The 12,359-nt window shown below is 37.9% G+C and overlaps 1 protein-coding gene across 1 annotated transcript; it reads right to left on the bottom strand.

The window, feature by feature from the left end:
- Nucleotides 1–1,502: 1,502 nt before the first annotated feature.
- LOC104506502 (dmX-like protein 1) lies at nt 1,503–11,376 on the bottom strand (the record flags this gene model as incomplete). The annotated part of the gene is made up of 8 exons (XM_010147475.1): nt 11,185–11,376; nt 9,528–9,717; nt 8,055–8,223; nt 4,564–4,776; nt 3,603–3,838; nt 2,818–3,502; nt 2,169–2,290; nt 1,503–1,592 (listed from the first exon to the last, which is right to left on the bottom strand). Coding segments are annotated over exons 1-8 (1,713 nt in total), but the record flags the coding sequence as incomplete, so codon positions are not given.
- Nucleotides 11,377–12,359: the final 983 nt, after the last annotated feature.

Genomic DNA, 12,359 nt, shown 5'->3' on the forward strand with positions numbered 1-12,359 from the left:
CATGGCAGGGGGGTTGGAACCCAAAGCATTCTTTGATACGTCCTTTAAGATCAAATAGCTTCCATAATTCTTTCAAAGTCCTTTCTGTGTATCATACCCAAGATACAAACATACAGCAAACTATGCTGTACAGTAACACTTCTTTTTGACCTCTATTTTGTTGCTAATTTTCAACATCTCCTTTGTGGTTTTTGACCTTTATTAAGAGTTGTGTTGGCAATTTCATATATAATCTCCATTACTCTAAATCGCTTAACTTGATTAGAAACAGTTAATTCAGATTTGATCCTATGTATAATACAGTTCAGGTAATATTTTCCTAGGTATCTCCCTTTTTTCTAACAAAAATAAATTTTGAGCGCCAAGTTATTATTCAACATTTTGAAACTCTTCCACAACTTTGCTTCCTTTTATTCAGCATTCCCTTTACTACTGTAGATAGCTTTGTATCACAAACTTTAGTCTGACCCTTTTTTCCCCAGATTATTTCATTGGAACAGTGCAAAACCTAACTGAGATGCTTACATACACAGCCTCTGACACACTTCACCAAGGAAAACTGGACATTTATTCCAGAGCAGTTCAGATGTGCCCTAAGAGCTACAAATCCACACATTACTCACAGTATTCCATTTTATCGTTGTGTTTTGGATTTGTTTGGCCTGTCATTTATTATACCATGCAAGGCCTGAGAAGCACGATTCAGCTGATGTAAAAGGATGAACATCCATCATGGACATATGCAAAAAGCTTTTCCCAGGTCATACACTACAGCTACAGGCTCTATATCTAAAACCCTTTCCCCCTCATTTAAGAAAGGTACCAGCACTGCAATGCTTAATACATGATGGGTATCATCTCGTGATTAAGATACGTTATGTAAAATTTGGCTGCACTCCAGTCAAAGGAAGTGAAACACCCTTGCGTTTCATTAGACTGGATTTTCTTCTTTGGTACATAAAAGATATGAAATGAAGTATTTGACCTTAAAATACCAAAAGCTATATATGAGCTATATATGAGAGTTCTTTCCTCTGTGGAAGTAAAAACATAGTACTTAGTATTCAGTGTTCTATGAAAAAGAAATTTTTTACCAGAGTCTGATAAATTGTTGTTCTTTTCAAGCATATCCTTCTCCTGGTTATTTAAAATGAAGTCTTCTTGAAAAACATGGAATAACTGTGTTTTCCTGCCATGCTAAGAAAGTGAAAACACACAAGACATGAACATCATGGAGTGTACTGTTTATGACTGCTCTCTAACATTGGAGCTTTTAACTTGATAATTTATGCAATTCAATGAAAAAGATTTTTCAAGAATGTGCACCTTGATTACTCTCATTCTTTTCATTTACAGGTACTATGAAGCCAAAAGCAATTACACGTCAGAAACAATCTTTAAATATCTGGTCTTTACCTGATTGAGAGCTACAGATATAGCTTCCATTATTAACACTTCTAATCAAGCTAATTGTGGTATAAAATTAGTACGGAAGAACTTACAAGCTCTGTGATGGCATCCAGCTCAATGATACACCCTGGGCGAGCTGTAGATTGCTGACTTATGATGTTAAAAACTTCACCAACGTATTTCTGTTTAAACAGAGTCAGGAGAATGGTCTTGTTAACTTTATTTTGTGCATTTCTGAGGCACAGTCTGCTAGGGTAGGTGAAACATCACTAAGCAAATGTTAACTAAAGCATTAAATATACACTGGTTGAAATCCAACAAGAACACAAGTAACATTCCCCGTTTTACCAAGAGTCACATTATTTTCAGTGGCCAAAAGGTGAAGAGAACATCTGTAAAGCCTCTCATTCAGCAGTTCATTGTCCCTTCCCCACGTTGCATTGTTGTCTCAACTTTTCCTTAGGACGGACAATGTACGCACACAGTTTGTTGCTCTGTTATCGCTCCCTGTAGTGCAACTGTTTCCGAGGTATTTCCCAACCAAACATTAACCTGCCTGCATATGCAGAACTGCAATTAAATGGAAAGCAGTATGGCTACAATGCTAAAAAGCTTTACCATATCTGTTTTTTCAAGCAGAGCTAAGACACCATAATCTGTGAAATCCTCAGCAACCAGCTCTGTCAGTTACCAACAAGTCTGAAACCAGTGCCACTAAAGTTCCAACCTCCAAAAACTTGAGACAGCTTTTCACTTACAGAAATTTCTGGATTGGAGAGCTCACACAAAAGTTTCTTAGCATCTATTACAGCTTGATATAATCTCAAATGCTGTCCATCACTAGCCACAAAGCAGGCACTTGGAGAATTACAGTATGCACCTGAAAAATAAGAATGAAAAAAGTGCTCAAATATACAAACACCAATTTGCTCCCTTTGTTTGGGCAAGAGGCATTTTGAAGTTATGAAAGAAAACAATATAGTATAAGAATAATTCATTAACTTCTATTGAGAAGCAAGAACTACAAAGTTTAATGCTGGGCTCAGCAACAAAATCAAAATATATGAAAGGAAATGAGAACCCCATTTGCAAACCAGAGCAAAATCCACCTCTACTTTTACGTGTTCAACTCAATCTGAAGTATGCACCAGTATCTATGATCTTTACTGCACCAGGTCCCAAAGCATGAAATACACAAAAGGAGGCAGAAGAACACGGCAATTCTTTACACAGGAATAAACAATTTCCAAGTGTCAGCAGCTTGGAAATTTGTGAGATAGAGGACCCATGCTTAATAACATTTTTTTCTAATGCATTCAAGTATATCTACTTTATCTATTTAATAGTAATATCAGGTTATATTACTTTTATTCTAGAACACTCCAGAAATCAGGAAACAACACTCACCAAGGCAATAGCTGGGTATGAGTGTGGGCAGCCATGCAACATTAGAAAAAGCTGAAACATGGAGAGAATTGATCCGAGCAAGTTCAGAAACTCCACCAGAAAAGGACAAAGGCCCGACAGGGTCAACTCTCCAAAGAATAAGTTCACTGTAAACCGCACTGGGATCCTGGGATGTGACATTTGCATTGCCTCTACTCTGAAGTCTTAGTGGTGATTCCTGAGACTTTAAAGAATCATTTGCAAGTTTTGCATTCTCAACATCTGGTGAAATTAGAGCATTGTGATGTGAGGTTGTAAGCAGCAGTGGTAATACTGAGTGGCAAGCCAAGTCATTAAGATGAAAACGGTGACCACAATATCGGGATTTATGTGAAATACTGAGTACAGTTGAAAAAGCAGATTCCTCAGCAAAACTCACAAGCCACTGGTTCAATGACCCATCTGCATGTTTGGAAATCATCATGACATTGGGCGTGAAGATACTTAGTTTTAAACTGTTGCTTGATTTACTGTGTCCAGAAGAGATAAGCATAGATGAAGAACGTGTAAGGCCAGGAGGCTTTTGTTTGCCTTGTTGAATAGCTAAATCCACATTTTTGGTACAAGCATACATAACTATACTTCTGCAAAGAGAGTTTGCATCACCCGTTGGAAATGCAACAGGAATTCTTGAGACAAATGACACCTGAAATTTTAAGAAAGAGAGAAAGAATAAGCAGTAGAAGTTATTTCGTCATCATATTTCTCACTGAACAACAATGCATAAACCAGAAAAAATAAAGTACCTGCACCTGACGAAACATGCCAGGCTGGTATTCATCTAGCCAGTCCACATGCCATACCAGCAGTGAACCATCCATAGGATGTATACTGAATAGCATGTCAGCATTTTTATTCCACTCAGACAGTAGTACTTCAATTTCATGATCAATAATAGCAGAAGATAGAGGAACAAGGCTTGAATTTGGAGTAGTTTTCTCATCACCCAGTTCCTTCTTTTCTTGGTTTCCTTTTTGCTCATCTCCATTTTCATCAGCTTCTAGAACACACACATACATGTATTATATTCAGAAGCAAAAGTATAGCAAGCAGTGTTATTCAGGCACTGGAGCAACTTTCAGGCCTTTTATAAGCCACTCATATAAGCACAAATTTAAATTTTGACCAGAAATCCTCTAGTGGGCCTCAGCCAATGGCTAACCCGAATAGTTTATATTGCACTTCAATTCTAAGTACTCCCTCCACCTTCAAAAATTATATACATTTTTGCATGCATAGGCAGAACAACAGCAGTCACCTCCAAGCTGTATATATTTAAATTGACTATATTGTCATAAAATATGTCTATTTATACACTAGGTATACATTAATATTAAGTAAAAAACAAACAAACAAACAAACACAAACCAACATTTAATTCTAAAGTTACATCCGCTTCCTTAAAAAAGCTGAAATAACACACTTTCATGCAAAGGCCTCCAGGTCAGCCCTACTTAGGCACACATTACTATTATGTAGTTTTAACTCAGGATATCTGGAACAACCATAAACGGATTCAGAATTTCTAGATACAGATTTTTAAGTCACTTAGGTACCTGCCATGTAAGGAAAGGAAATGGATAGAAATGCCACTGTAATTTTTCTGTACCCTTACATGTCAAGTTCCCTGACTCTTATGTGACTTGAAAAAAACATTACAAATTACTTTGTAAAACGGAACTCATTTGTCTACGATAAGACTTTTACCTTCTTCTGATCTGCCATCCATTTGATTAGACTCCTCCGTGTTAATCTCAGGAGAATGATGTTCAAAACTGTTTTTAAGCTGTTGCAAAAATACTTCCATGGATAAGGTAAAATGAAGTTCTTTGTTATTTAGCCAGTGCACAACAAAAGGTCCACTTTTGTCTTCATTTTCACCAAGACTCAGAGATGTGATAGAAGGGAGTAGAGGAATATCTACCAGAAAAACATGGGATATTTTTGAAAATTAAAGTAGTTTGGTCAAAAAATTATTTCAGAAAAACTGTTTTTAAGCAGAAACTTTACTGTGGAAAAAAAAAAGACAGTGCATTACCACTTGTCATTCCTTTCACCACCATCATCTACGTTCAGTATTAAGTTGTTTGACTGCTACCAGAAGAGATGCTACACAGGAGGGCTCTTTGGTATGCACAAAACATTTAGTGCACAATGGAGGCTGCAGGAAGTATACACAGGCATCTAGAACCACGCATGACAGAGCTTACACTAGCTAAAACCAGCAGTGACCAAATGATGTCCTCTGTAACACCACCACATAAAGCCAGGATCTCCAATTCCTATAGATCCCGTTATTATTTCACATTGCCTATGATGGTATCTGATGTGCCAGGTGGCCGTGAGAAACAAAGCAGTAAACACAAAGTGAGTGACTTACAAAGTAAGTATCAGACTGCTGCAGAGCAACATCATCTAAATTAATTGTGGATAAAAAGCAGCTAGGTGGTTTACGGCAGTTTCCTTAAATGAGCCATACAGCAACATGCTAAAAGCTCAATCTGCACTTAATTCTCCATATACATTCTCATACCCTCCTCCCTATTTATGCAGCATTAATGAAATTCCATGCCCTGGGAGATAAAATACTTTATAAACCAATTTTGGCGTTTGGGTTGGTTTGGTTTTTTTAAAGCCAGTGATGGCTTTGAATTACCCTCCACTCCAGTCCAAGAAAATAACAAGTGAGAGTACACAGATGGAATAAAGGACCACCAGAACTACCAGAAATTTTGCCGTGGGGAGAGGATACAACAAGGAAGGGGGAAAGAGGAGCACAGTATTTAAGAAACACAGTCTGTCTTCCTAAAAAGGCCAATTAATGCCAGTCTCAAAAATACTGTAATACATTTGGCAAAAACAGAACTTGGAGGAAAGCATTCTGTTGTCCTCTCTTTGGAAGATGAAGCTACAGTAAACATGAAGGTGTGGTGAACTAGAAAGATGACTTTTCACATTAGACTATAAATCTACGTACTTTGAGTATATATAAAAAGATAATTAAACCAAACTTGTTTTTCCCCCATTCTTCTGTCTCGAAAGTACCGACTTCTACCCAATGCTCAGCTCTGGACAAAAAAATTAGTGAATTTCTATTTGCTTCATAGATCACATTCACACTTTCCAGAAAAGTTCTAAAGTCTTTGGATTCAGTAACTTTTTCTGGATTTGCCTAGAGATAGTTCTAACAGCCACTGCTTATTCCTTTCACCAAATTCCATCCAGGCTGAATACCAGTTTAAGTGACACTCTAGTATAAAAGGTCTCAAGGATTTTGTTGCTATAAGGAAATAAGTTTCAAAATTAACACCACAAATACAATAAAAATTAAAAATACATTTATTCTTATATATGTCAACATTATGGTTCTTCAAGAAGTGAAGTGAAAGACAGAGAAAGCTGCTTTGGCTTTAGTTGATTTTATCAAGTACTCTGAATGTTGTAATAAGGGCAAATTTTCAAGTAAGAGATTATAAATTGATTTGGTTTAAATTAAATGAAAGGAAATACAATTAGGTTTTTAGATAAAATTTAATTTTAAAAGGGAAAACTAAAAGGACTACTTAGAGAATCTGGTTAGACTGAGGTACTTAAGTACTTGACTGTGAGGGAGAACAGATATTCCTTCAAATTAAGATTTAAGATGTGAAAGTTACTTCCAACAGAGGTTCTGCATTAAAAAACACCATATTATCCTCCAATCCACTGAATTAAAGATCAAGTGACTCAAAAGACAGCATCAAGATAAGCAGTATTAATACAGATAACACAGAAGGAACACAAGATTGAAAAGGCCCAAGACAAGTAGAGTGGTAGGTACCTAGGAAAATCTTTTATCATTCTTTTCCAAAATTATTTTTAGCCCATTCTGTGAGTTTGGCACATTTATATTGCAAAGACTATCAAAAACAAAATGAAAGTTTACTTAGTTATGCATAAACAAACAAGGAGAGAAGTGCATTAAGAGTAGATGTAAAAAAAAAAAAAAACCCAAAACCACCAGATAGTGAAAGATTATGTGCCAGCCACACAAAAAGGTTAGCTAGTTCCTTGTGCAATTTGAAGATGCAGAAATGCAGAGAGGAGAACTACAAATCTCCAGGAGGCTTTGGAGAAGTTTTCCTTTACGACATGGGATAGTAACACATGTAATGACTGGAGACATTTCCCATAGAAACAGGATAGCATTGATGGTACAGCACAATACTGCCAGAAGTTTCCTTCTGGTAGGCTGGATGTGATTCCAGTCACATCTGTTAAAAGAAATACGAACCAATACTACAAAAGGTGAAGACTAACTGTTATCTTACAGGAGAAAGTATTTACAGCATGCTTAGCCCAACAGTGGTAATGGAAACCAACAGTTCTTCATACCAGAGACTGTACACTTACAAATAAGAACTAAGCATGAACGCCTTTAGGCCAAAATGGGTCTTTCAAACAAGGGTCAGTAGGAACAACAACCAAAGAAACCTAAAAATACTATTTATAAGTCAGAGCTTAACTAATTTAAGAAAAGGAGTACATAATACGTTTGTTCATCAAGTCTAGACACAGGAAATCACATCCCAGCAGCAAAACCTTAAAAGGCCATTCAATATTGCATTTCTATTCAGTTTTTCAGTGAGCAGACACATGCTTCATTTTCAGCATACACGAACAACTGTGGAGACAGAAATATTAGCAACTATAGGGGATTTTCCTTAATGCTAACAACATATTGTTAGAGTGCAAGAGAACAATAAAGTCTGTGGAACACAGATGAAGGCATGCTTTGCTTGGTTTGGAAACAGAACCTCAGGGAAGTGTGGTTACTTCAGACACAGTGTCAGGTGCTCACTTTAAGAAGCTTGAAAATTTTTGATTTATCAGTGTGCTCTCAGTATGATACACAATATCCAGTAAATTTGTAACTCCAGTGACAAATAGTTGGCCTTTTTCATCTCAGACCACTGTGAATCTCTGTTAAAAGATGACCGAAAATGAGAGACAGGATTACTGTAGGGGAAATTTGATCAAGCCATTTCAGCAGTGTAGAAGGTTCTTTCATGCACTAAATGAAACCAACATGCTAGTAAATTTGCATGATCATATAAATACTGTATAAATACATTTGAGCCAGTTAAGCTTGACAGACAATACAGACCTAAAAGAAACTGCAGCTCACCCTGTAAGCAAGGGTTTACCACACTTCTCACCTGTGGCTGGATTGATACTGGCAGCAATATGGAAGTGACAGAGTGCATTTGCATGAGGAGGGATGTTTCTGTGAACTTCATGGGGATCTTGCTGATGTGGAGCATACCCAGTATGTGCTACAACTGCACCTGACCGCCTCCTTCCACGTCTGAAGTGCCTCAGGTTTAACTGCATGAAGAATAAGGTGTCATTTTAATTCCTTTCAAAAAGAAAAAGCAGATTTCATCTGTAAGTGGTTTTCTAGATACTAGGGAATTATTTTTTTCAATTTAAAAGCTACTTAAAAGCACCAGTGGAGTTTCTTGCAAGAATTACACTGTTCAGGTTGTCTCTGCAGTAGAGATTCCAGATTCCTGTATTAAGGCCCATACAGCACCCTGACATAGTAACTGCTCCATATTTCAGTGTGCAGGCAATGTTCATACAGTTTTTACATTTAAACAAAAAACACTGCTGTGTTTCATAAACGTATACCATGCTCATTCAAGATTCTGAACAAAGCAGCAAATCTGAATAATCTCATTTCAGGTGCTGAAAAACTGGATCAGTACTCCGGATGTGATTAGACAGATCCAAAGTAGGCTTCCACCATAAGGGCCAGTTTTAAAACGTCTTGCTGTACCATTCAAGCCCACTGTGCTGTAGATATCCATACAGGCACCAAAAGGTAGAAGACAGGAGACAATTTGTGTTAAGGATGGTATTATGCTCTTGGCATTCCTTTTCATTTGCTATCCTCTGTATCTTACTGATCTTTGCTGTGCCTTTCAGCCTGTCATTATTTTTCAACCATGCCACATGTGCTAAGAAAGCACCATGAGCACGCTAAATAGATCACCCCATTAAGAGAAAAGCACAACACCCACATACTCTCCATACAGCTTGGCAGGAGTCTGTTAACGCTTCACCTGCCCCTGCTTCCCGCTGGTTAGAAAATACTATCCAGTGAGGAATATCTGCCTTAGAGATACAGCTTACAAGCAGTCTGCTCTACTTGAGGACCACAGCAGAAAGGCCACAAAAGCTTTCTTTCTTCCCTTCATATTATCACTGCTTTTTCAGTTGTAGAAGCTGGAGAACACCCCACAACTTCAGAGGTAACAAGTGAGCCCCTACCCTACATTTTAAGGCAGGATCGTTACTGCGTTTCACACAACCTATATACAGTCTGTGCTCCATAATGTTCCTATCCCTGTGAACCAGATACTGCCAAGCACTTTTCTTCAGTCACCACAGCAGAACAGGCAGCTGTGCCATAAGAGCAGCACGTCTCCTGACGTGAAAGCTCAGCATGACGCCTGTGAGCTTAGACTTCCTCAGGAAGATTTCAAGTAAACTCACTCTTTTGTAAGATTTTACACATATCTGTGGTCTAATGCATTTCAGCTTAAGAAACAAGTTACTAATTAGAATCCTGTCTAAAATTACATGTGTACGTGTGTCTTTTCTCACCGTTCACCATCACTACTTACCTCTAAAGCATTTTGCACTTTTTCCTTACTTGACGTATTTCTCTTGAAGTTATTTGTGAAGTTCACTGCTTCACTCCAATTGCTGTATCCTCCACCATACAACAGACTGTCATTGGGTAACAAAGTCTCCGCCCAGAGACGACAAACATTATCCTTACAGCACGTCAGGAGTACATTGCAGACAGCACCACTAATGAAAGAAAATTTAAGGTGTGATTACCATAGATCATCATTTTGATGATCTTATTACCATAGATCATCCAAATAAAGCAGCAGTACAGAACAGCATTCCGTTATCAGTTTTCAGACTTGCACCGATTAAAGACACTAAGGAAAGAAAAACTCAAAAACACATTCTTAGGAAAATGAATGATGCAAAGAAAGGCTCTCACATCTATTTAAGTACCTGAATACAAATTACCTCAAACTTCATTATACAGCTGTGCACCACCAAATCCTGGATTTCAGTTTATGGAGTTATTCATAGTTGGAAGAGCAAAATACCGTTTTTCTTTTTAAAGTCCTTCACATAAATAGCTAATAATATTCTGGACACCTGTTCTCAATTTCCCATGACCTTACTGCCATACAGCACTTAGAAAATTATATACCCAAAGCAGAGAAACCAGGGTAACACCAGGAATAAAACAGCCAATTTAAAATTATAGATTTTTCTTAATTAGTATTTTTCCAAACACAATTTGTGTTACATCTATATCCAAAAAATCCAATTAGCATAAACTAAGCACTGAAAAAAATACGCAGACCATCATGTTTACAGTTCATGTGAGTTCACAATTTAGTTTTAACTAAGACTTGAAAACTACATGGAATATATGACTGGACTGCCCAAGAGCAAACTGCCTCAGGCATCACGGAGCAGGTGAATCTTCAAAGCTGCTTTACGAAGAGTCTTGTCTGGTATAAAAGACAGCATAAACTTGCTCAAACACAAAAAGGTATGCAGAATTCAAACGGCTGCCTTTTGGAATAATGACAAAAAGACGGTTGCAGGACACAAAATTGCTAATGCTATTTCAGTTTCAGATCTGAATTACTGGCAAAAACTAGGGACAGACCATTTAGAAATAGTCAGGACACCCCCACCCACCCCAAATAAATCAAACCCAAAATATAAATTCCAAACGATCATTTTAATTCAATTTCCAGATACTGTTTCTGACAGAGTTCTGGTTTTGTCCTAGGTAAAGAAATTGTAAGACGTGGAAATATGTGAATGTTTGAGAAAGATGACAAAGCGACAAGACTTTTGAATCGCTGTGATTCCATAAGGACAGAAACAGAGGAACAAGCTGAGATCAAATGAACGGATGGTCATTCAAAACAGTGTACTGAAAATAATACAAAGAGAAGTATTTTCACAAGTGCTGAATCAACAGTTAGTCCAATCTCTAAGCCAGGCTGTGGGACTCATCATTCTAGCTCCTTCCCAGGTCAGAGGATGCTTACCACCCTCTCAAGAACTTCAGTGTGAAGGAATTGTATCAACACAGGCAAAAAAATATACAAGGTGCACAAACCCAGTTATTAACTGAACTGTACAATTTGTGTGACTGTTGACCACACAGCTGGGAACACTGTACAGTTTTAGGGGTTTTGGGCAATTTACAAAACTCGGGCTATTAGAACTACTCACCGTGGCATGAATTTACTGGTCTTCCTCCATGAAAATGCATTTACTGATCGAGGATGAGCCAAATACACAAATGAAAAATCAACTTCTTTTGCTTGTTTTTCCGGACTTGTGCCAGGTGGTGTTACAGCTGATCGCCAATTGTCTGTATTGTACCATACCTTCACAAGGCAGTCATCCTAGCGAAGGAAAAAAAAAAAGACAGTAAATAAGACTACTTTACATAAGAATATAATACACTTCAAGATCTTCTGGGTTCTTATGCTTCTTTTAAGAAAAACACTTTTCTGATGACTAAGTCAGTTCAGAGAACAGAACTTCAAAATCTGATCTTAAAGAACACATGGTAGCAGACGTTCCTTTTAATCTCTCTTTCCATTACTAACTTGGATTTGATTTTGCTCCTTCTGATTAGCTGTCAGTTTTTAAACCACAAAAATGCAAGCTGTACTGGCTTGAACTGGTATTCAAATGTTAATACAATTAACTGTAATTTGACAGAAACCCCCCAAAATCTACGCACAAAAATGTAAGTGTTAAGAATAAAAACAAAGGTCAAAGGTGACATCTCACACATCAAGCTCAGCACTGCTCAACCAGGTTTTCTTAGCTATCCACACATCTATGTTAAAAAAAAAAATCATGTTGCTAGTGTCCTTGTCCTTATGCTTTTAAGGACCAGATAAATTAACATAGATCTAGATTGGCAAGCTGTTGGTCAACTATTAGAATCACAGTATTGTTTAGGTTGGACAAGATCTTTAAGGTTAATGGTTGAACCTGATGATCTAACACTGCTAATGACACCACTAAACTATGTCCTCAAGAACCACATGCACCACCATATCTTTTAAATACCTTCAGGGATGTTGACTCAACCACTGCCCTGGAGAGCCTGTTCCAGTGCTTGATAACCCTTTCAGTGAAAAAATTCTCCCTAATATCCAATCTAAACCTCCCCTGGCACAATTTGAGGCCACTTCCTCTCGTCCTGTCATTTGAGAGAAGGGACCAACCCCACCTCTCCGCACCCTCCTTTCAGGGAGCTGTAGAGAGTGATAGTCTCCCCTCAGCCTCCTCTTCTCCAGGCTGAACACCTCCCAGCTCCCTCAGCCACTCCTCACCAGACTTGTGCTCCAGACCATTCGCCCGCTCCATTGCCCTTCCCTGGACACGCT

Source organism: Eurypyga helias, unplaced genomic scaffold (genome assembly GCF_000690775.1).
Source record: "Eurypyga helias isolate BGI_N326 unplaced genomic scaffold, ASM69077v1 scaffold50012, whole genome shotgun sequence".
Lineage (NCBI taxonomy): Eukaryota > Metazoa > Chordata > Aves > Eurypygiformes > Eurypygidae > Eurypyga > Eurypyga helias.